The sequence below is a fragment of the Fusarium verticillioides genome, chromosome 3 (assembly GCF_000149555.1).
Source record: "Fusarium verticillioides 7600 chromosome 3, whole genome shotgun sequence".
Classification (NCBI taxonomy): Eukaryota; Fungi; Ascomycota; class Sordariomycetes; order Hypocreales; family Nectriaceae; genus Fusarium; species Fusarium verticillioides.
In genome coordinates, this window is record NC_031677.1 from 1,571,449 (window position 1) to 1,595,005 (window position 23,557).

The 23,557-nt window shown below is 49.3% G+C and overlaps 8 protein-coding genes across 12 annotated transcripts; 3 read left to right on the forward strand and 5 right to left on the reverse strand.

Moving 5' to 3' along the window:
* Positions 1-5: 5 nt before the first annotated feature.
* Positions 6-2,175, forward strand: FVEG_07999 (DNA polymerase delta subunit 2). The gene is made up of 4 exons (XM_018896755.1): positions 6-292; positions 348-657; positions 713-1,646; positions 1,700-2,175. Exons 1-4 carry the CDS (start codon positions 246-248, stop codon positions 1,918-1,920), a joined length of 1,512 nt encoding a protein of 503 aa, XP_018754271.1. The 5' UTR covers positions 6-245; the 3' UTR covers positions 1,921-2,175.
* On the reverse strand, positions 2,102-3,772 carry FVEG_08000 (hypothetical protein; the record flags this gene model as incomplete). The annotated part of the gene is made up of 1 exon (XM_018896756.1): positions 2,102-3,772. One exon carries the CDS (start codon positions 3,770-3,772, stop codon positions 2,102-2,104), a length of 1,671 nt encoding a protein of 556 aa, XP_018754272.1.
* Positions 3,773-5,270: 1,498 nt separating this feature from the next.
* FVEG_08002 (hypothetical protein) lies at positions 5,271-8,229 on the reverse strand. 3 transcript variants are annotated; one of them, XM_018896759.1, is made up of 4 exons: positions 7,268-8,225; positions 7,083-7,206; positions 6,689-7,024; positions 5,271-6,609 (listed from the first exon to the last, which is right to left on the reverse strand). In XM_018896759.1, the coding sequence occupies exons 1-3, from the start codon at positions 7,298-7,300 to the stop codon at positions 6,840-6,842; spliced, it is 342 nt and encodes a 113-aa protein (XP_018754274.1). In that variant the 5' UTR covers positions 7,301-8,225; the 3' UTR covers positions 5,271-6,609; positions 6,689-6,839. The 3 variants fall into 3 exon arrangements, with proteins under 3 accessions (XP_018754274.1, XP_018754273.1, XP_018754275.1); XM_018896758.1 differs by having other exon boundaries at positions 5,271-7,024; positions 7,268-8,229; XM_018896760.1 differs by having other exon boundaries at positions 5,271-7,024; positions 7,083-7,197; positions 7,268-8,224.
* FVEG_08001 (hypothetical protein) lies at positions 5,331-6,751 on the forward strand. The gene is made up of 2 exons (XM_018896757.1): positions 5,331-5,677; positions 5,730-6,751. Exons 1-2 carry the CDS (start codon positions 5,592-5,594, stop codon positions 6,667-6,669), a joined length of 1,026 nt encoding a protein of 341 aa, XP_018754276.1. The 5' UTR covers positions 5,331-5,591; the 3' UTR covers positions 6,670-6,751.
* Positions 8,230-8,350: 121 nt separating the features above from the next.
* FVEG_08003 (hypothetical protein) lies at positions 8,351-12,419 on the forward strand. Its single transcript, XM_018896761.1, has 2 exons — positions 8,351-9,081; positions 9,136-12,419. Exons 1-2 carry the CDS (start codon positions 8,618-8,620, stop codon positions 9,578-9,580), a joined length of 909 nt encoding a protein of 302 aa, XP_018754277.1. The 5' UTR covers positions 8,351-8,617; the 3' UTR covers positions 9,581-12,419.
* Positions 9,665-13,748, reverse strand: FVEG_08004 (hypothetical protein). Its single transcript, XM_018896762.1, has 7 exons — positions 12,748-13,748; positions 12,555-12,694; positions 12,419-12,507; positions 11,498-12,370; positions 11,136-11,445; positions 10,957-11,086; positions 9,665-10,907 (listed from the first exon to the last, which is right to left on the reverse strand). The coding sequence occupies exons 1-7, from the start codon at positions 13,485-13,487 to the stop codon at positions 10,121-10,123; spliced, it is 3,069 nt and encodes a 1,022-aa protein (XP_018754278.1). The 5' UTR covers positions 13,488-13,748; the 3' UTR covers positions 9,665-10,120.
* Positions 13,749-14,087: 339 nt separating this feature from the next.
* On the reverse strand, positions 14,088-15,242 carry FVEG_16232 (hypothetical protein). 2 transcript variants are annotated; one of them, XM_018905466.1, is made up of 2 exons: positions 15,013-15,242; positions 14,088-14,955 (listed from the first exon to the last, which is right to left on the reverse strand). In XM_018905466.1, exons 1-2 carry the CDS (start codon positions 15,036-15,038, stop codon positions 14,157-14,159), a joined length of 825 nt encoding a protein of 274 aa, XP_018754280.1. In that variant the 5' UTR covers positions 15,039-15,242; the 3' UTR covers positions 14,088-14,156. The 2 variants fall into 2 exon arrangements, with proteins under 2 accessions (XP_018754280.1, XP_018754279.1); XM_018905465.1 differs by having other exon boundaries at positions 14,088-15,021.
* Positions 15,243-16,075: 833 nt separating this feature from the next.
* Positions 16,076-19,396, reverse strand: FVEG_08005 (hypothetical protein). 2 transcript variants are annotated; one of them, XM_018896764.1, is made up of 4 exons: positions 18,046-19,396; positions 17,631-17,996; positions 17,387-17,567; positions 16,076-17,329 (listed from the first exon to the last, which is right to left on the reverse strand). In XM_018896764.1, exons 1-4 carry the CDS (start codon positions 18,906-18,908, stop codon positions 16,808-16,810), a joined length of 1,932 nt encoding a protein of 643 aa, XP_018754282.1. In that variant the 5' UTR covers positions 18,909-19,396; the 3' UTR covers positions 16,076-16,807. The 2 variants fall into 2 exon arrangements, with proteins under 2 accessions (XP_018754282.1, XP_018754281.1); XM_018896763.1 differs by having other exon boundaries at positions 16,087-17,567.
* Positions 19,397-23,557: the final 4,161 nt, after the last annotated feature.

A 23,557-nucleotide genomic window follows, 5' to 3' on the forward strand; every position in this document is an offset into this window, starting at 1 on the left:
CTATCAGTCAGTCCCCTTATCCGTTGCCTAGCCACTTTACGCCAATTCGCGTCTAATCGCGGACCAAAGCTTCCTCACGCGTTTTCACCCTGCAGCTGGAAGCTTCAGTTGGACTCTTTGTCAACCCAATTGCACGACTACGATACATGACAAACCTTGTCACTACTTGAAGCGTCCAGGACTTCCTTTAGACGCTTCATTTGCACCGTCGACCTACAAATACCCCCATTTCTGGGCCACTCAACATGGTGACCCTCGAAGATGTCGAAGGGAGCCTCTTGCGAAAGCCTTCGTAAGCTGTGTTGAGACTCATTCAAGCAAGCATTGGACTAATTCGAATCTCTCAGCGAAACTTCTCACCAAGTCCCTACCCGGACTGCCTCCGTTTACAAGCCCCTACAATCCTTTGTCCTCGACAAGCAACGCTCTTACCAGCAGCAGTATGGCGATATGTACTTTTTGCGCCTCACCAAGATAAAACCAGCTGTCGATAAAGTAGCTGCAGAAGCCTGGAAAGGCACGACGATTGGTGAAGAGGAGGCACAGAGAGTTGAACGAGTGCTTGATGTCCGGCAGGGAGAGCTGTGCTGGGTAACTGGCACCGTATACATGGAGATGCCACTGAAGCCGAATATTCTGGAGGACGTGTCTAAGGATGTATGCCATATTAGTCGCCGATTGACTATGAAATGGAATGCTAATATGTCCGTAGCGTTGGATCTCCGCCCCTGTTCTGACACCGAAATATTTCTCCCAAGACGACCAGGTCATGCTGGAGGATGAGTCGGGCCGCATCAGGCTGGTTGGCGATGTGCTGAAGACCGTAAACTTGGTCACTGGATGTATTATTGGGGTTATGGGCACCGAAAATGCCAACGGTGAATTAGAGGTCATTGACATCAAGTTCCCTGACCTTCCTCCGCAACCTGACCGTTGGAGCCTTTCGAAGCCCAATTCAGAAAAGGCCAAGACAAAGGACGAGGATGAGGATATGGCCGATACCTCCGAAGCCAAGAAGGGCAACAGCAAGATTGCTATTGTTTCTGGCTTATCTTTCTCAGGTACTGATGCTTCTCACGCCCTTGAGCTTGAACTCCTTTCCGAGTACTTGCTTGGTGAAGCTATGACCCCTTCAAGCCAGGTCAATGTCTCTCATATTAGCCGTCTTATCATAGCAGGAAACTCTATCTCGACAACAGACCGAAAACCTCCTGCTGCAGACGAGGCGCTCCCGGAAAAGAAAGCCCAGAAGAAGTACGGCTACGACGCCAGCGCCTACAACCCACTCCCCTCCCAACTCTTCGACGCGTTCATTGCCGAACTTCTCCCTTCCATTCCTATCACGATGCTCCCTGGTGCCCAGGATCCCGCGAACGCTAGTTACCCGCAGCAACCCGTGCATCCAGCAATGTTCCCTTCGGCACGAGCGTATGCCCGTGACCCAACAACTCCAGCCACCCAACCCGGCTGGTTTGACACTGTCACAAATCCGTGGGAAGCGGAGCTCGAAGGATGGAGGTTTCTTGGTACTGGTGGCCAAAATGTTGACGATGTTTTCAAGTACGTTGGCAGTGATGACCGTCTTGGCATGATGGAAGCTATGTGTCGATGGCGTTGCTGTGCCCCGACTGCACCCGATACGCTATGTGAGTAGACGATGACCCGAATTTTCATGTCTCCAAGCTAAAACATCTCCTAGGTAGCTACCCCTTCCAGGACGATGACCCTTTTGTGATGCAGACTTGCCCTCACCTCTATTTCGTCGGCAACCAGCCACACTTCTCTACCAAGGTTATCCACGGACCTGAGGGTCAGTTTGTGAGACTTGTGACCGTACCGAGTTTTGCAGAAACAAAGGAGCTGGTCTTGATCGATACAGAAACACTTGAGGTGGAGAGGGTCAAGATATCTACAACATAATGGGATCAAAGGACGGACATGGTGAATAGAATAGGTATGGCGAGATACCCGGACCGTAGTTGATTAAGCACGCTAAGTTATCCGTGAGCAAGTTGATCTATCATCCATCAGTCCATTTCTTAGCAAAAGTATTCTCCTCGACTTCCCCCTCCCTCGCTGCTTCCACCAATGGAAATCCGTCTTAAGGCTCATAGTCCGACTCCTGGTCTTCCTCTTCTCCCTCACTCTCCTCCAACTCATCATGGTCCTGGATGTGCAAATCGTCTTCATCGTCGTCAGTCGCTCCAGATGGAGCACCGCCAGCGGTTCTCTGCTTGCCACCGTCGTCTTCGGCGCACTTCTCGCAAACCTGGCGAATGAATTTGCCGAGCTGAGCCATTCTCTGGTGGATCAAACATAGCTTGTTGTAGCGAAAGTTCCTCATCTTAGCATCCGTGTGGAAAAGGTCACTGCTCTGACCTTTGACGTCTGTGTTATTGCTTTCACTCTTTCTTTCGTCCTCACGGGCCTGCAACACGAGTTGCCTCTGAAATCGCAGTTGGTGGGTACGAAGAATGAGATCAGTTGAGGAAGGCCAAGCACCATTGTTGAGAAGCTTGTTCACGATCTGAACATGTATTCTCTCACAAGGTAGTGCCCTCAATGCGATCATAAGCTCCGAGGTCGGTTCGAAAAAGTCGACAAAGGTAAACTTGCCATGCTCGCGCCTGGGGCTGATGACGATCTTGAGCATGTGGATGTTGGCATTATAAGGGGCCTTGGCAAACATCTTGATGGCATCGGCCATGAATTCCTTCGTGACTGCATTGGAGCGACTGGGGTCAGCCTTGACCGTGATGAAGCGGAAATACTGAGCGTATTTGACAGTGTCGATAGTCCCAGGCTCGTGGACTGGTAGTGCCAAAGGATTGATGTCTCTGTTGGCGATGTTTTCCTGGTCTCTCATGCCAGGCTCAGGGACATATATGTCGTCATTGACTAGGTCCTGGATATTGGCCATCCCGTGATATTGAGTAGGCGCATCCCGAAGAAGGTAGAGAAAGATATTTTCGCCGTACATGACGCCTCTCGCTTCGACAAAGACTTTCTTGCACACCATGAGGATGCTGATGTCTAGGCCAGGATTCTTTCGCTGGTATACGCGCCTCCAGCTATCGTAAACAAGAATAGGGTTGTCCGACAAAAGAAGACCGCGATAGATTTGTTCACGAACCTCGGCGGGAAGGCCCATGAAGCTGAGACGTCTGGGGTTCTTGACCTTGATCCTGATAGGGAGTCTAGGTCGAGGCTCTGGAGCCGGGGAATTGCGGATAGCCCTGCGGCGACCTCGTTGAGCACGGGCTTGATAACGGGCAGCAATGGGATTGATCTTCTTTGGCAGCAGCAGCAGCAGAGCCCTACCTCGACGCGAACCTGGATCCCGTTGGTAGGCGTTGGGGATAGCGGGAGGGGGTGCCGTCTCATCTTCGTCAAACGACTCTTCTTCAGGAGTTGCCTCGCGTGGTCCCCAGACGAATTGACTCACGGGAATTCCATACTCCTTGGTGAAATCTTTCAAGAGCGGCGCTTCGATGATCACCTTGTTGTTGTTGGACGCCTTGACTGGCTGTGAGTCTCTGTTGGGCTGAGGCTTAAAACGCTTCTTAGGGGGTTCGCTTCTGGCGGCCATTGGGCTTCTCTTGTTTCCGATCGAGACAGCTGAGTCGCTTGAGGAAGATGGGCTACCTGGTGCACATGGGCTACTCGAAGAAGATTGCCTGCTTGGGGAGGATGAGCGGGTCTTAGATCGAATGATCTGGCCAACTTGAGCCCCGGCCATCGTTTTCTGCTTGACATTGCACGTGGGCGCCATGGTGTGCAATGTAGGTGCAGAATCTTGAAAGAGGTGGATAGCTTTGAGTGAAGCTGAGGGGGGAAATGAAACGAGTAGTGTTGAGCAGAGAAGATGTGGTGTTGTGGGAAAGATGTGAAGAGATGAATGTGGAAGAAAGGAAGAGGACTCTTTTATATTGAAATAAGGGGCTAGTGATTCACTGCTGAATTCCAACGAACACTAGATGAAGAGGCACTGGCTTTGATAAGTTAAGCAACCCCTATCATAAGTCCAGTCATTTTTCGTCACTCTGTTTCTCGGTTGTTCCAATTTAGCTGATCAGCCCCCTTCTATGTTGAAGATGTACGAAGAGCACAGACAGGGCTTAACGTTGCTATATCGCTAGGCTGAGGCATCAAGTCGACTTCAGAACCAGGCTTTGGCGAACGTTCAGTGGCGGCAACGGGATTAAAGCAACTGACACCAAGAAGAGATTGGGCGCAATATAGTCGCGGCTTGGTGCCAGTCTTGCCACTACCAAACGTCGAGAGCATAACAGGCGAATCTTGACAGAAGGCTAGATACAAGATAAGCACGATACCTTAGGTTAGAAGAGACGAATGACACATTGTGAGTTTGGCATCTCAAAGACATGACACCGCACCAACGGGTGATTACAGACAGAATCAAGTGATTTACCATGCCAGGGAGAACTGACAGGATCATCAAATGAGTTACAGAAGTCCAAGAGACGACACCGAGGCCATTATGGAGTGTGTCAAGGCTGTAGACGACACAATCACCGACAGAGAGCTTTAGCAAGTGTTGTGAGACCAAGGCGTTAACCTCTAGCTCACGCCCATGAGGCAGGGCCTCATGAACGCTTGAAGAGCCTGGTTCGATGATCCCTACCACTGGATGTCTTCCAATGGTTGCTTCAGTGCGAAAGCTCTCAGCGCACTATTATAGCAAACGTTGGGTTCAAAGTCGTAACGCTTCTATTTACATATTGCGTTGCATGAAATACGTCTGAATGAATCTACGCAAAAGGCACCAACGATTCGAAGTTATTAAGGTCAATGACTTTTGAATTCTTTACAATTCTCTACAGACTATGTACCTAGTGTGAGGCGACAGCATCTCCTTTGAAATGACGGTCGCTCATCGTATGAACAAATGTGTTAACCCAGTTCGATGGTTTCAAGCCGAATTCATCCTTGTAGATATTCCAGGGTCATATTACATTAGTAGGTTAAAGGGGAAGTAAATTCCCAAGGGAAGGAAAGAAAAATCAGGACCTTGATCCTAAATGATAAAAAGACTTAGGTAGCTTAGTATAAGTTAGGGTCAGCTTGGGGTGAGTTTAGGATAAGTTTAGATTGCCCTTTGCTGACTTTATTTTGATGCCTTATATCAAGATCTATGTTTTGTTGCTCCCTGAGGACCCCCTCCTTCATCTGACTCAGACAGTCCAAGGCTAGAACCATTCGAAGGCTTGAGATGCACTTGTCACCGTGTTTGCGCCTTTCGTTTGGCAAGTGGATACAATCTAGGAAATATTTGGGGGTTCAAGCTAAACTCCGCAGTGCGCTAAAAACAGAAATTTAATGAGACTCTCGACAGCGTCAACGGAATCTATGTGGTTCTGACTTGACACCTAGGTAGGCATCTATAAAAATAAATACTGCCTTTTTCTATGAACTCTTCATCGCTTCACATTCAAGAAACTCTGGCCATAACGCGCTGTTCCCCCGAGTCACCTTTACTTCAATCCAGCCTTAATTGATCATTGGAGTCAAAGTGGCAACAGGATAGCACCTCAAACTGTTAGCAAAGGCGATTCAAGCCAATTTTCATCATGGGCTCCCTTGGCTCCGATGCAAAGCTACCATGGATCCGAACACCATGTCTCTTGAGCCCTCAACTGTCCCGCGTGGCAGGCTGGTGAGCTTCACCGTCACGACTTAGATCAAACCAATAACTAACAGCATCTGAGCAATGTATACCTTAAGCTTGAGAATCTTCAACCCTCAGGCTCTTTCAAGTCTCGCGGCATTGGCAACCTTATGACCCAAGCGGCTGCTGCTGCCACAGGCCCGGTCCACTTCTACTGCTCATCTGGAGGCAACGCTGGTCTGGCATGTGCAACTTCTGCCCTCTCTCTGGGCCAAAAGGCGACTATCGTAATTCCTACCATCATTACTGAGCTGATGAAGGGCAAGCTTCTCGACCTTGGGGTGGAAGTACACCAAAAAGGCAGGAATTGGGCCGAGTGTGACAAGTATATGCGTGAGGAGCTATTGGCAAATGATCCCATGGGCATATATGTCCCGCCCTTCGACGATCCTCGGGTTTGGGACGGTGCAGCAACTATGGTTGATGAGATCCGAGATCAACTTGAAGAGCCCATCGAAGGGATTGTCTGTAGCGTCGGAGGCGGCGGTTTGATCAATGGCCTGATGCAAGGCGTTGAGGGCCGTCCCTGGCAAGATAAGAAACCAGCTGTCGTTGCCGTCGAAACCAAGGGAGCAGACAGTCTCAACGCAAGTGTCCTTGCCAAAGAACACGTAACACTCCCTGAGATGACCTCGATCGCAACGTCTCTGGGCGCCACTAGAGTGTCAGAGCAGACTTGGAAATGGAGCCAGCAATCTTCGGGTACTTTGAAGAGCCTCGTTGTATCTGATGCGGATGCTGCCATTAGTGCCGTGCGCTTCGCTGACGATGGGCTGCATTTGGTTGAAGTCGCTTGCGGTGCTGCCCTGGCTCCCGCTTACCGAGGGGATCTGAGAAGACTGCTTGGACAGGGCATGTCCGACGAGGAATGGGGTAAGAAGAACGTGGTGATTGTGCTTTGTGGTGGTTCGAATGTTACTCTGGGCATGCTCAATGAATATCGGGATAAGTATCGAGGGGAATCCTCAATCAAGATTTGAGTGAGTCCATAGAACATACACATAGAGGCATAGATACTGGAGTAGATAAATAGACGGTTAATTATCAAAACTTCCTCGCAAGCTGCGTATCGCTGGCCGTAATCTCTGACTCCTGTCGCCGGTCAGGTCCCTTTAGTTGCGCCAAACTCCCAGATGCCCTCCCGCGAAATCTAACGTTTGCTCGCACCCCCTCTACCCTTTGCAGGTCCCTTTTCTGCCTTGGCCTGGTCAACAAACTCTTTCATAATCTGGTGTAAATCGGGATTCTTTCTGGCAAGAAGTAACACATCATCTGTTGTCACTGTGGACCGTCCAGCGTGATTGCTGAAGCTCTCCAGATCTGTGGCAACGTTTTCTGTTTTCAGTCAGCACCTTCCCCCGATACTAAAGGGAGAGCATTTATTGTTGTTTACCGATTTGTGTCCAGACTAGCTCTGTGAGTGCACCGATGAACTGTGGTGTTGCATTTCGGTTACGGCGTAGAGACTCCTCATCGACAATTTGACCAACTGCGTACCACAAGGCAGCCTTGAGGCGCTACCCTTAATTGATTAGCTATCCGTGGAACATTGCCGGAAATGAAGGAAGAGTTTCCTACCTCTCGATCTTCGTCACTAGTTGTGTCTACCATTTTGATAGTTTGCTCGATGAAAGATTACGTACTAGGCACAGAACGTGTTTGGACGCGTTGTGGGGTATAACTTAGCATGCTGCACCAAGCGGATGGCGGGGTACGCAACTGAACGACGACAGAACTTCACTGATAATACCTATGATGGAAGGTATAAGTTATAAAAGAAACTCTCTCTGCCTGAAATGACGAATACGAATTGAGAGATGAGAGAAGTGGTCTATTAGTATGGAGCTGATAGTGATGAGTTCGGGATGACCACGGATGTTGTGCATTTGTCTTCTGTATACGATTTACCAGATAAAGCATATAGTTAGTAGTTAGTAGATAATAATTGGTGATGCTTCTTATGTCAATGTCAGGAAAAGGAAACAATTCCGACTTGCTTGTGAAGATGTCTCTCCGCCTCCTAACGTCAAGTCTTCCCAGTTAACCAGGTATCTAGTAGGGGTGCCAGGCTCTCATGGCAACGAAGCTATAACATAAATCAAGGTTGTTGAAGAAAGAGCACGGCTAATGCAGGGACACCCAGATTCTTTGGAACCTTTAGCTACCTAGCTAGATGGCACACCCTGTCGTGAAGTTCGGGACCTGAGCAGTTCTTCATCAATGTCCATCTCTTCTTGTTCAGTTCTGGTTTGACCCGGTGAAGCTTTCAGTTGAGTTGATCTCCCGGTTTCAGTCGTCATTGGCGTTCAAGTTTTTTCAAGGTTGACATCATCAGAAACCTGAGACTAATGATCGACAATGGGATGGGTATTCTGCTCCACCGAATATGGGCGACTATACCGGCATATATATTATCCAATTTTCCCATATTCACGCCATAATTGAGGAAGATATCTACCCAGTATTCACTTGCAAGTTCCAATCCTATTCTTCCTCCTGCTTAAGAATGGTTTCATTGGACAATGAGGTAGGTAGGTAGATGAAGAAGAAGGCTTCCATCTCATCCAAGCCACAACACGCCAGCGTCTCCACTAACGAAACAAAGGCTGTGCACGTGCTGCATCCAATCATATACATGCAAGCCACACACCCAACGTCGTCATCACCAGATTCGGCCGCCTTAGCATCGCCACTCTTGATGCGATCAACAGAAACTCGGCCACTTCCACACAATCAGATGCTTTGCAATGGCGCTAGGAGGGATCCCAGCTACGTAATAATGGATGTCTTGCGCAAGCTTAGTCCCCATACGCAAGAAACCACTTAAACCCCGAATTCCTCACCCAGCTTACCTATCCCCCTCCACGAACCTTAATCATCACGTCCTCCGTTATTTTCTTGACAATATTCGTATAATCCTAGGTAACTATGGGTGCCAAGTCAGGAACCGCTCTCAAGTTCCTTCAATGGTTCATTCGTGGCATTCAATTTGCCTGTGCAGCCCTCATCCTTGCCATTTACTCCTACTTCTTAGCCACGCTTCATAACCACAACCTTCACATCAGTGATACCATCCGCGCCGTGGAGGGAATCTCTGGCGTAGCTGTTCTCTACACTGCTGCAGCTCTGGTACTTGTCTGCTGTCTCGCTGGTCGTACACTTTCTTCTCTCTTGGCCATCATACTGGATGTCGCTTTCATCGGTGCATTCATCTATGTTGCTGTTGCCAACAAGGGTGGTGCCAGCAGCTGCACTGGCTATCTAGACACTCCATTTGGTAAAGGAAAGGCAGGAAACACTGCTGAGGGAAGTGATGGATTCACTGCTTTGCCGAGCTACCGCACGGCCTGCAAGCTCCAGTCTGCTTGTCTAGCTGTTTCTATCATTGCCATGCAAGTCACAAATCTAGACACGACCATACCGCAACCCAACTGACCTTTCAACAGTATCTTCTTCATATTCTCCATTCTGATGGAGGTTGCCCTTGCTCGCCACCACCGTAAGGAGAAGCGCTTCGGCCCCAGTCCTGCTAATGATTACACCTCGGGCTATGGTGCCAAGGGTGGATTCCTGGGCCGTATTTTCCGTCGTCGCAAGGCTGCCGCCGCCGAAGAAGGTCATGACTTGCCGGAACATACTCACCCTGATCAGCTCGATGCATATCGTCAGAGCCACGCCACAGATCGCACCGCCGTCAACAACTATCCTGACAATACCTACAACAAGTACGATAACACCGGCTTCAGTTATCAAGACCCCAAGTATGGGCGCCAGGACGGTTATGGTCAGATTCACTACCCTGAGCCTGAGTATGGTGTCACTCAACCGCCCGCTCGCCAGACTGAGAATACAAACTATCGCTATGAAGACGGTGTTTACGATCGAACTTAAGTTGGAACGAAAGAAACTAGAAATCCCAATTGGAAAACTGCACAGAATGATACCCGGAATGTTGCTCCCGGCAAAAATAACATGTCGCTGATGAACATTTACATACGGCTTGACTAGCCCGCCTAATGATTAATTATATGCATTTTGATCCTTTCAAAGCCGGGATAATAGTGACGGGCCGCTTTCCCACTGGTGAACGTACAAGTCAAAGCTGGGCTGCTCACATTTTCTTCCTGCCTTGAACTCAAATCTCTTAGTTTATTTTGTCTCCAGGGTCTTTCGCCGCTTGAACTACTTTATACTCATCTGACAGGCTGGTGCCTTCGCTTTAATCCCTTCCATGTCCATATCATCGCAGAGCCAAGCCTCAATGTGAATCAGGGAGGTTGAACTGTTACATCCCAGACCAAAAAGCTGATATAACGGGAAACTCACAAACTACGGGTCTTTACGGAAACTAAACAAACAGCTCGCTGTTTGTCAATCGCCATACCAACCAAAAGCGCCCAAGCAAGAACACCTTTGTGTAACAGTGGAGGCTTACCAGACCTCACCCGGCTCTAGTTCGCTCATGCCATCGTCGCCTCCCCCATCCGTCCAATTCAACTCCAGCTTCTCAAGTTCTCTAGAGAAAAAGTCCTGCTCGTCTCGCATAGCAGCTCTGATATCTGGTGCAATCTTGTCTGGGTACCGACGAAGGTTAAGCCAGTGCGTTAGGCTGCGCAATGCTTGTTCTAGGGGGAGCGCTGCGTCGACTTCGGCATCCACGTCACTTCCCGCAAGCCATTCGTCCTTCAGCTCCGGTCGACAGTGCAGATATATCGCCGTGATCACCCGCATGTTGCTCTGGCGCCACTTACGGCCGCAGTAGGGAACTTGGTTCTTGAACAATTTAAGTGTGTAAAGACGTAATTCTGGTTGAGGTACCTTGAGAGACTTCCTAAGTATTGTTGACGACTTGTATTGGACAAGCAGCAAGTTTCGGTGTGCTTTGTTTTTGCAAATCTTTTGCATCACTCTCAAGTAATTAATGAGGGAGAAGAAGTTGCGGCGCGAGAAGTCCGTGATAGGCTCTGTCGGTTGTTGATTAAGGGGATAGCCAAGCTCGTCTACTTCGGGTCTCGTTGAAGAAGCGTGGTCATCGCTGTTGGAATCTGTGTCATCGTCGTTTTGCGCAGTTGGTGATCGTCTTCTCCTAATTGGCGGGGGTGCAGCCTCGTCTTCACTCTCTTCTATCTCTTCGTCATCCCCTTCATCTTCTTCCTGCACCGAGTCTGCAGCTGCCTTATCTCTAGATTGCGACAACAGGTTACAGAAATGGAAGAAACTATGAATATTAGTAGACTGGTTCTCAACTCCTAAGCATTACGTCATACCTATTTTCAGCGCGGTCCATTTTGCTATCGACCACTTGCTGGACATCTTGATGAGCAAAGAGCTTGAGGACGAGAGGGACGTAGTTAGAGTCCAGTAGAAGTTGCGTCATATACTCAAATTTGAGGACATCTATTTGATATCAGTAAAGAAGACAATCGAATAGACTTTGTCAACATACGAGAAACTCTCAGCCATTTCAAAAGGAGTATGAGAATACCAGTCATGGCTTTGGATGTGATTTCCCGAGTCCTGGCGGCGTCGACTTCTTCTAGCGATAATTCAGGTGTTGGTGGTTTGGGGAGGCTTTGTCCGGGCAACTCCTGCTGCTGTCTGTTCGCCGAAGGACCGCCGTTCATGCCAGGATTGTTACCTCTACCCATTCCTGGCGGTGCTTGTTGAGGCTGCTGTGCGACGATTGCTGTCACGTTAAGAAGAATCGGCCGCAGCAGCACTATCACAAGCGATTGGAGGTGAGGCAGAGCATCACGCTAAACGTCGTTAACATCTTCCCCATTTTCATGGTTCGTTTTTACCACCCACATAGAACTTTTCAACAGCAGCAAGCCGTTGCTTGTCTCGTTCAGACAACAGCTCTGGTCGAGGACCATAGTCAATCTCCGATTCAGGAGCGACGGGATGCTTTCTCTTCTCCTCTGCTTTTGTCTGCGCTTTTACCGCCTTCAGAATCTCTTGCTCTTCTGCCGAAAGCTCATTAAGGTCTAGACCCTCAATCTCATCGTCATCATCATTGTGGTCACTATTATAACCACGCTCAAACTTGAGAAATCGCTCGCGCTCTTCCCAAAGCTGGCGAGTCGCTCGCGTCATCCTGACTCGTTTAGAGAATAACTCTCCAGCTTCTAGGATGGAAGCGGGAATATCGCTTCCTTCCCACTTTCGGCCTACCAGAGCATGTTGGAGACCGGAAGGGCCTTTCCCACCAGCAAAGTTGCTCGACGCATCTAAGGGAGGGTACATGAATGGGAAATTCTGGTTTGTTTGATAGTTCTGTTTCTTGCCTCCCTTTCCGTTAACCGCTGGAGAAGGGGGTGGTGATGGCGCCGGGGTTGCAATGTGTACTGGTTGGTCAAGAATTGAGGTTCCTCCACTGTGAACCTGGGGTGGCGTGGGAATGATACCGTTAGCACCGTTGTTCCTGGAAACTTGACTGGAGAGAGGGGGTAATAAAGACGTGTTATCTGCCTCAAGTGGAATGGCTGGTCGCGGAGGTACATATGCTGGGTATTTTGAGGTAATCTCTTGTCGGAAAACGTGATAATCCAGGGGTGAAGCAGTGATGGTCTTCTTATCAGCTGCTTTGTCTCCCATCTCATTAGTAGCGTCTTTGATAGCTTCGAGCTCTTTGGTTCCACCAAAAACAAGTAGAATCGATTTCCAAAACAGTAGAAGTATCTGTTGAAGAATGAGCATCACGGTGTGAAACACGACTGCTCAACATACCTGAGTTTGGGGCATGGCATTTTGCTCATCCCATCGTAATTTCGAAGTTGCTGTAAACATGTAATCGGCCATCGAGGGGTTGAGTTCCACTATTCATATCAGTCAAGGCCAGACGGAAGACGGAGAAAAAGCTTACACAGCTTTCCGTATGTAGAGGACATGTCTTCTGGGTCGTTGAGAGTTTCCTGCACTGAAACGTACATGATGGTCATAAGATTCATCAGCTCATCCTGAGCTTCTTGGGCGCTGTTATGCTGCCCTAAGGGGTCCCCTGACCTGGAGTCTATATTCAGTTTCATGCTGCAGAAGGTACGTCATGCTATGCTCACCACTGTACTTCGAAGTTACTCCGTAGGGCTTCCCAAATCACGGGCAGCCCTTCCAAAGAGCTAAGACACTCGACTCCAGCCTTGATAGCCTGCAGCTGCGGAATACTCGCAACAGATCGGCTATCCCCTGGTGTCGCATTCGGCATGGCGGTCTCATTCCAACGGCCCAGAACCAGATACACCAGCTTCCCAATAGAAGCTGACCGTAATGCAGCATCATTGGATTGCACGCCTGCTATAGCGGTTTGGACAAACCGTGCCCGAGTATCGTTATCTGCATCATCCCATGAGTCCCGAGATCTCGACTCATGCTGCCAGTGCCACTTAAAAGCTCTCTGTGCAGCACTGAGCCTAACCCACTGTGGTACTTGATAGTTGAACCACTCGTCTATCTCTTCGGCATGCGGACCCATGTCGGTGTACTCAAAATCATAGGCGACAGGATCGGCGCGATTGAACTCCGCTACTATATGGCGCAATTGCTGGAGAGAGAGCGAGTCGGTCCCCGAAGGCTGGTCATTTGAAGGAAGAGGCGCCATAGGCGCGGCTGGAGGGGCGCCTTGTAGAGAGTTTCGCTCGAGGGGAGGCCGTGCTGTGGGCGGAGCAGGAACCGGTGGAAGATCGGGCTGTTCGGCCTCGCCGGCGAGGTCAGCGATTTCGCCTGTATCAGTTACATCTTCTATCGGAGTAACAGGTTGCGCATCGTCCGGAGAGGCCCTCGGAGGCCAGACGCTGCTCATGGTGTTGGTCGGTTGTTCGTGAGGTTGATCTAAACAAATGCCCCGCCAAATTTGATGTTTTTCGTTTCGGTGCTTAAGCCATACTGGAGATACTGCTTGAATGAGTGTTGGTGACAAGGAAAACAAGCATGGGGCTTTTGTCTCAGCCGATAATTTGGGGAGACCGAAATGTATGACTACTAATGTTGAGTGACAATGGTTGTGGACGTGGCCTGGTTGAGTTGGAGGAGGAGGGCACCCGACACCTCAGCCTTGGGAATTGGTAACGCCTGCCGAATATAATTGGCGGATGCTTTAAGGTACCAATGCAGGTCCTGGCCGCCCAGGTGCAACTAGGTAAGGGCCCCCCATCCGCTTTAACCATTCATCATAATTGCGGTGGTCATTAATAAATAAATTAGTACTTACTTCCTATGACAGCAACTACATATAGGTAAGTAAGGTAGTGAGACAAATAATTTAAGAAGAGCTCAAGTTCAACTCCGTTGATATATTTTAAGTTTACTAAGGTATAAAACTATATCTCATAGACGTTCTGAGATAAAAGAATATTATATATATACTTAGTTAGTCATAAATATAATTTAGAATAATCAATATTCATGATTTGAAACTTGTATAGTTTACTAAATAATACTGCTCTTTATCTATAGCTTTTCTGGAATTCGTTCACTCAGAACCTGACAAATCTGCATTAGAGTCATGATCCGCATCTCCCTCTTTCAATGCTTGTTTCTGTCCTTTTGCTTTTGCCCTTTTTCGTAGCTTCTTCAGACGATTCATCCTCTTCTTCTTGTCTTTTACATGCTCCTCTTTCTCGGCCAGTTTTTTTACCTCGGCTGCTTTCCTCTCTTCCATTTCCTTTATTCGTTTTCTTAAGGATATCCGTTGTTTCTTTCCTGGTCGCCGTTTTGTTTGTGCCACTTCATCCTGTGCCCGTTTTTCATTCGCCCTGGCTTTTCGAGTAATAGCGAGTTTCGTAACCTTCCGAGGAACCTCGAGGCCCCAAGCCCTGACGTGTGATCTTGCCAACACTTGATCCCCACTTACTGCTGCTACAGTATACTCATGCTTTCGTTCTGCAGAGACGTTTTTAACCACATAGTAACTGAGTGGTCGACCGCTCACAAAAGTTCCATCGCCTGTTGGTCCATGATCTTCCTCCAGAACAACCTTTTGGCTTGGTGGGGCTTTGCTGAAAAGTCGAAAAACAAATTCTTCTTCCTCATCATCCTTGGCGGCGGGAATGGCCTCTGATTCTCCAATATCGTTATCACGAGACTCTTTGCTTCCTGTTAGAGAACAGTCCTTCATCGCGACGTCAGGGGTCGGTTCTGCCAATATTTCCAGTCCCAATGATCTTGCGATCTGTTCATTCAGTTTTGCGCGCAACTCGGCATCACAAATGCCGTCGACACTCCAATTCTCTGCGCCATCATCTGGTTTGTCCAGATCTTCTCTTCGAACCCTGAAGAGCGAGTTAATGAATGAAAAGAAGAACCACGGTAAGCAAGTCATCAATTACCTCTTTGCTTCACGCACTTCAAACATGCTGCTCTCTCTCTGTGACAAGGGTAGAAGCCGTAGGGGATATGAAGTGAGATTCAGGGCAGGTGTGTTTCGATGTGAGAATAGAAACAAAGACTACAATGTTGTTGTCAAGAGGATGCCGCAAGATAAGTCAGAGAAGCAGATTAGCGAGGATCTTTCGAGGCTGGGCAACTTCCATCAAAAGCCAGGGTGCTTTAAGCAGCAAAATCTCCGTATAACATCAAAATTCCGCGACGCAGCGTGTTATCTTATCGCCTCGCAGCCACATCTGCTTTAGGGTGCCTACCTTGAACTGTATTGGATGCGGATCGTGCCTAGGGAGGTACCTTACCTAAGGAGGTTAGTGCCTAAGATTAGTACCTTGGAGGCAGTACTCTCCCGAGAGCTTGCCTCTAGGTACCTTAATCAAAGTACCTATTGAATGGTAGCTATTTGTCAAAAAGGTTAGCGTTCACTGCTACAGATAAAATTCGTGATATCCTCTCATCGCCCGTAGATTAAAACGCAATCATCTCCAGTAACTTAGTTCAAGGATAAACAGAAGGCGAGCATAAATCAGTGATATTCTGTTACACTTGGTCTAACATTACCTCTTCACACTAGTCAACCTGAACTTCAGCTCTGCAGGTGAATCAATCAGATTACCTTCTGCACCCACAGAACAGATCTATTAACAAAGCTATCCCCCGCGATAGCCCTTCTTAGAGGCTCAAATACGACCAGGCTATTGGGGCATTGACTTGGCACAGCGCAAGCATGAGGGGGGCATGGCATTAGATGGCCCGGGCCTCGGAGGACCATTCGATGGTGCGACGTTCGTGTGACCTCAGCTATTCATCACTTGTAAGTATTAAAGAGCCCAACGTCCCGAGTTTGCAATGTAGTTCTCAGCACAAGCGTTTCGTTGAAATGACCAACCAGGGGTAGGATTATGACTACTACCTCGTACTTATATTCATTTTGCAACCCTACCCAACTATCGTTTCAGACCCGCACTTCCTTCACAATAGCGATCGGTCAAACCAGTCACTTAAAAGCCCCAGGGAATTCCTTCATCACATTCCGATTGTTTTTTTTTTTTTTAAACTACTTCATTGATACATAAGGGACTCGAGCTCAGTGGCAACTTTTTGGACATGCCACTTGACAAAATAAACACCGCCCTATGACGGAGCTGGTACAATCCGCAGATTGATACCCGCAGGAGAAAATCCACAAGAATATCTCAACAAACAAAGTCATCAGAGAAGAAGATACGCCCTTGTTTCGCCTGAACCGTCCTTTAGCCCCAGATATGCAACGGCGTCTCGAATCGTTGCAGAACCAGCCGCTCTGCATTAATGAGAGGTTTCGAATTGACCAGTTCTCATCGTTCCCCAGCGTCATTAGCCTCTAGTCATCCGTTATCAATCCTCGTGTATCAAATCCTCTTCCTTCTTTCTCCTTCGGCCAATCCTTTTCACCTCCATTAACTCTTCATCATTCTTGCCTCTGCCTCCGGCTCCGTCTACTTTCTGGTATCCATGTTTCAAATCAACTCAAGCCGCCCAATTCAGATTGCCAACACCATCCGTCATAAAAAAAAATAAAATAAAAAAAATAGAAAAACTCCAGTAGGTATTGTTACAAGCTCACTGACAAACGAACCAAGCGCTCCACAAGTCCAGTGGTTGTCATGCTTCTCGTTAGGCCAACATCTTTTGATGGCAACTTTTTGTATATCGTCAAACGCGAGCTTCTTAACTGTGGATAAAATAAGACATAGAAGTCTAGTTCCCATTCCAGGAATATTGATGCATGGCATCAAAAGAGCCTCTCGCGGCTCCGTTGTAGACCGACGAACCCTGCGGCTGGCTCGATTCGGTCTTCGATGGCGACGATCCCGCAGGCGTACTCTTGTACTCGTCTTGAGGGAAAGGGTATGGTCGAGACTCGGCAGTGCTGGCATATGCCAGATTCGTACTATGCTCCCCAGACGCTGATGTCCAGGTGTGTGCAGGCGCGTAGTAGTCTCTTGCAGGCACTGAAGGTGGCCCAGACGTTTCTGGGTTGTAGCTGGGCTGTGCAACCTCGCTAGAACTCGAGCTCACGGGGGCATACGGGGCGTATCGATATTCTGGAGAGGCGTCGGTGTTCGCTACTGAGCCCGCACTCCTTATCGATGGATGACTCATGTGTCGTGGGCTTTTCAACGGCCTTGGGTTATCGACGTAACGAGGGATGTTCATGGCCTGGTCATGGCTTCCGAGCGGAGTGGTGTGTATCGATAACTGCGGGGGGCCAGTCGTTGTCTGCATATTATAAGTATACTGGGATCGGACTGGTGGGTGCTCCGAATCATTCGTTACCATGGATATGGGCACAGGGGGTTCCATCGATGATTGGATGGGCATTCCTTGTGATTCAGCAGGAAAACTAGCCGTACCAGCCAGAGGGCCCATTGACGCCGCAGGGTAACTCTCTGCGCCAGAGGTTGGGATATGACCCAAGGGAACCTGGGCTGGCGGTGTCCCCCAAGTTGGATATGAGCTACAAATCAGTCAGTACGGCTCAAGTCGCGATACAACCAAGTTGATCCAGGCGCAAACTCACTTAGATCGTATTGGGCCTAATTGTGTACCCGGGATCTTTGGCGCGTTGAAGGTAAAGGCTGTCCGCGGGAGTTGGGCGTCAATGCCTCTTGGTTTCGCTTCCTGGTGCTTTGCGCTCAGGGGGCCCGCAACAACTCCAACTCCAGTTTCCACAAGGGCTTGTCCTCGGGATCCTGCACTGGATCCTAACAAAGGGATCTCTTTTCGAGCTTGAAAGTTACGAGGGCTTCGCCCCCTGACGACGATGGGCGCCGTGGTGGATTCCGTGAGCACAGTCTTGTTACCATTGGCCAATGTTCCAACGACTTTGAGATGGAGGACGAAATGTTGCTGAAGCTCCTTTCGACGACCATTGTTTGCAGTTGCACTGTGATCGTATTAGCAAGCGAATGCTGCCAGTGCAGCCAATGACTTACATCCTAAATTGAAGGCGTCGCCACCCGATAGGATAAACGGCATATTCACCATCGGATTCTGTCCCATCGTCCTGGAAAGGAATTAGGGGCAGAGACTGCGGTTCTTGATCAGGGGTTTGGTTTGTCTCTGGTGAGTTTGGTGGAGGGGTTTTCCACGGAATCACGATTAATCGGACCGGGTTGCCATCAACAGACTCAATGGCAGAAATAGTAACCTCCATGTTACTGACTGCAACAGTCTCGCCAGATTCGGTGATCACAGACAGTTGACCTCGTGGAGTAACAAGGGTGCCGCTGATTTGAAAAAGATTTCTTCGGTAACAGGTCAACTCAGGCTGTCTGAGCGAGCCATCCGATGTGTTCGCAGGCATTTCGGAAAGGAAGAACATCCCGTGGAGTTGAGCGGACAACTCTAGTTGTTGCATGCGGCCTTGCTGGTCGACAATGGTGTGTTTATCCTGTGTTCTCTTGAAGGCCAAGAGCTTGTGCTCGTGGCTGGCTGTCATCTTGGAGCTGTCATCACGGAGATCCTGGACAATTTCCTGGTAAGCAGGTGGTTCTGCTTCGGAGAAAGATCTCTTCAGGTTTGGGTAGCCATGATGTGAGACAATTTCTGGGTGCGCAGGTCTGTCGTATGCTTCTTGGTCGTCTTGGGGATATCGGCTGTAGGGGTAAGAGGGCTGATCCATCTCGGTATGATTACTACTAGTCCGTCCTGAGAGCGGCGAAGAAGTTGATGGCATGGGATCTGCCACCCGACCTGGTATGTGTACTGAGCCTCCGTAACTTGACCACATGCTTGAATGCCCTGGGTGTCCTCTCAAATCTGCCATAGTGGCCGGGTATGCCGTTGCGGTTGTCATGGGAGCATAAACTATTCAACTTTGCCGCTTCCTCAACCAGACCAAGTTGCCTGGACTTTGACCCGTCACTAGTAACGTGGTCCTGAGAACATCAATGTCGATACAGATCAGGCCAAACAAGATAGTCGAGATAAAAGAATCTCGCGAGACGTGTTTGGCGCAAGGTGTGGTGGAAGCGAAGGAACAACACGATACTCAAGACACCGGGGAAGTGATGTTTGAGGTTGATGGTGCAAGTGTGCACTTGTATATGGAAATGGATGGTGGCCAGAGGAACGGCAGATGATGGAGGGGAGTGTTTAGTACAACACCCGGCACTGTCCCCAGGGTGGAGACCGAGTTTGACGGGGGGCTGTTTCGAGGTCCAGGCACAGGGACTTGGGTCAGTGCTGTCGACAAGACCTAGTAGTATCGAGTCCAGAGAGAGTTCTTAGTATAAGCTCTCACAAACAGCCATGAATGTCTGCGGGCTGGGAGACCACTTCAGCGCATGCGGCCGTTCTTGGAAGGAGGACGGGGAGTGGAGGGGCGGATCTGAGAAACAAAACAGCCTGTTGTGATATTGGAGGCTGACTTCATGTAAATACTTTGACAATGCTGGGTTCTTAAGAGAAGGCAATAATCTGCTCGGCAGCAGTGATGGTAAACACCAACGAAGCCTGCAGCATAAAGAGTCTACGTCGTAGAAGATGAGTTTATTAAACGCTGTTTCTCTGGGAGACAAGCAATTCTGATAAGGTGGATGTATCAATGGAGCTTGTAATGGAGCTCGGACAAAGCTATGCCCCAGAGACTTTCTGATAGAGAGGGTCAGGTCCAGAGAGGACCGCAAACTGCCGGATACAGGCAGGATAGCAGAAGCAAAGGACATGACCGCCGACGACGCCGGGGTTTTTGGGAGCCAGGACCTTCACACGAGGTAAGAGAAGACATCCCATCCCAGACACGCCCCAGCACGTAGCGTAGTCTCTTGCCATGCCATCCCCTCGTCAGCGTCTACCGAGGGGTTCGAGAAACACCCCTGCTCGTCTAGCCCAGCACGAAAGAGAAAGCCCATGTACTGTTGACAAGTCATGCCGCTAAAGTTTGGATAAGAGCATGGCCTGTCCAACGCAAGGTTCACGTACTGGCTACCCCCATCCATGCTGGTTGGTTGGGATGAGATGGATAGAGCAAATGGGTCGAGCGGGGACACGGGGACTATCTCTTGAGGGCCCGGCAGCCCCCCTCCCTCCTCAATCAAGCCGCCCTGCCTATAGCCAATCCTGAACCCTGACACTTGACCGGGGCACGTTGATTCTGAGAGAAGAATCCTCCGAGGCCTAGTAGAGGTTGCTGGCCCGCAAATTTCTAGAAAACCGTTGGACAGAGCTGTTAATAATGGGGCAACCTCAGAAAGCAGGGAGGTAAGGAAACAGAGGAAAACTCGGGTTTGAAGATTTTTGCTATTGACCAGGGTTTGCTTGTGTGCGGTTGACATTCGCCCATTGGCATCACGACCTGGCTGTGACAGTAATGCGCTATGATGTGCTGTGCTGTGCTGAGATGCCCTAATAGAGCATTAACACAGGGCGACATCACGCAAAAGGGTACTGACTGCAGCTTATGATCTTGCCTGGTGAACTAAGGAATGGAGGCCCGGTTACAAGCCGGAGCAAGTACTTCAGTGTGATCCGTTTTGGGATCGACTCGGGAGATGAGAATATGGAGCACCTTCCTGCCTTCTTCGTCTGGCAGAAGAGACGGCTTAGCTTATGCTTACTCAAACCCCTTGAGCGGAGAGGAGGTGGAGTGAACGGCACGGCCCCATCACCAGCATATCGGTGCTCCATCATAATTATCATCGACCAACTCGCAGCAGTGGCAGCAACAGGAACGGGCGCGCCGCTTGCATGCTATGGGATCACAGCAAGCAGTACTGTAATGTTATATGCATGTATGTTCAGGCAATATCGAAAGCCCTGCAGTAATGACAGCAGCCCAGAGAAGAGCGTGAACCATATGCCCATGATCTTATCTGTCTAGGATATCCATGCTAGCTAGGCCTGAGTCGTGGAAAAGTGTTTGTTGATTGTGTTGTTGTCCACGAGCAAGGTAGCTAGTTATTATCAAAAGTTAGATTGGGGATACTTGCGCCGCATGATGGAATTGAATTTGACCGAACGTGCGGAGAAGCTTGCTCCGGCATGCAGCCTTGTGTTTGATGGAGATTCAGGGCCGGGCATGGCTGGTACAGTCGATGGCTTTGGTACTTGCAAACGGTTAATAGTGTGGCTATTTTCTAAGCCATGTGGCGTTTGCTTGGACCAACACTATCCCATTTTCCTGGAATTCAAGATCCTTGTCCGTAAGACAGAGAAAACGTGCGTGCTGTGGACGATGATGCTAACTAAGAATGATGACGATGGGAGACTGTTTCGGTAGGGCTCGACAAAACGTGGGCGGGCGGAGAAACGAAACAAGGCCAGCCGTCACGTCACGACTCAGTGACTGTTGTCAGAGGTGCTCCATTGCCTTCGCTCTGCGACTCGTGGCCACAGACGTGTGAGGGGGAAACATACCTACGCTTGGTTTGATTGAGATGGGCGCCCAGTTTGGAGATGGCTTCAAAGTTAAGGATGCTATGCTGTTGAATTAATGTCTGGTCCTGTCTTTGGTTGGTTCGTTGGTGGAGAAAAGGGAGCGGTACGTACCTACGCAAGACCAGCAAGGTCCAGGGCATGAGAAAGGTGAGACAAGGGCACGAGGGGGAAATGCTCTGAACGAAGCAAGGAGCGAGACGTGTGAGCCTGTGAGGGGAAACTCAACCAGGTTGATAATGGCCATTCAGAAGCAATTTGTGATGCACTAGAGACGCAAAATAGCAGAAGCGAGCCAGGAAAGGACAAGAGCGGCCGGGGCCGTGCCCCTTCTCAACGGCCGCCCTCCTCAACGGCTTCCCCCCACAGTTTTCATGCACAGTATATCCTCTCATCTAGCACTGATCAGACTGTGATTTGATACTTACATCGCTCGGTCAAGGCCAGGCCTCTCACCCGACAAGGCCAAAACTTCCGCCTCCTCCAGGTTTTGTATGCATACAGAGCATAGTGAGAAGCCTAATCAGTCGTGGGTGTGGCATCCCCATCGCGTGTTATTGTCGTCACGATGCCACAGGGGCCGCTCCATATCAGAACCCCCCAATTTTTCTGGTGTCCATCAGTTTCACTAACTGCTCAATCCCAAGCATATCGGAGCATTCCAGTTGAGTTAGCAAATCGTTAAAGCGCCCAGGCTCGGCCGTAGCGAGGGGCTCGCCATCAAGCTATCACTATTGCTATCACTAGGTGATCAGGGATTGTTGTCAAAGGCGCGAAGGCGCGAAATGTCCGCCTTGTTTAAACAACTTCGATGTTCCCTGACCGGGGAAGTCAAGGCCAAAACCGAGAGTCGAGACCAAACGAAGCACCAAGCTAAAAAGGACCAATATGTTCAAGTTAAAACATTTATGACCCAGGATTCAAGGCCACACGCAGGATGAGGCCCGCTTCTTTGCTGGTTGGGGTTCCTTTGATTGTTGATTTCATGACTCTTCGACATGACCAGGATGAGGAGCATATCTCAAGAACATTAGTCGCGTCCAGGCACTTTCACTATATGCCCACATCTCCAACCTCTATATCCGCACAGACTGGAGCTCATGAGTCCCCACATCCACATACATACATACATACGGATAGAATATTGAGCATTCAATACCGCGTCCTCCTGCGCGCAGTTCACCATACTCACATGCCTTGCGCAGTCTTGTACTGTATCACGTCCTTGTTCCGGGGAGGGTGGTCAACTATCCTCCCCATTCGTTCCCGTATCAACAGCAATACATACCACTATCTGACACTTCTAACCACCCATGAAGAATGTGTGTGTATAGCATTATCTATCGATCGAGGCTTGTAGGCAAACGAGGCTGCCAAGCCCGCGCCATGTCCTGGAACTACTGTATCCTAAAAGGCATACAGCTTCAAACCCCAACTCGAACAAGGAATTGAATTTCGCCGGTGAACTGTTCCTCCTGAGACACGCGCCCAGACACCCTTTGAGTGGTAGCTCCCTTATCCACAAGTGCCCTGTCCCGCCGCCAATCACTCGATGTAACCATCCCAGGTGGCCACGGCGATTTTTTGAGATCTGGCAGGCCATTGCGTCTCCTGCCTTCAAAGCAACGTTGGAGTACGGAGTAAATGCAGATAGCTTTATTGGGATGGCTCAGCCTTTCACTGTGAAGCAGCCACCATTTTTGAGATTTTCCCTCTCGTTTCTTTCCTTCGCTGTTCTATTTATTGACTATACGAGCAGTTAGTTTACTCACAGTTGGCTTTTGCGACAAGTAATCTGTTCAATCTGGCGACCTGACGTTGCCAGAGCTCAAGAATCCTTTGAGAGGCGATTCTGGTGCTGGACGTGACAAATGATGAGTGAGCACTGCAAGAAACGTTGCGCAGCCTGGCATGTGCACGGGATCCTCCAACAAAGGGGCCGAGACTGCGAACTGGGCGACTATTCTGGCAATGTGGACTCCGAAATTGTGTTTCGCACATCCATGACCTTAATACATAGGTATTAAGATAGTTATCAGCAGGCTTTTGCAGCACTTGAATTGACGGGCA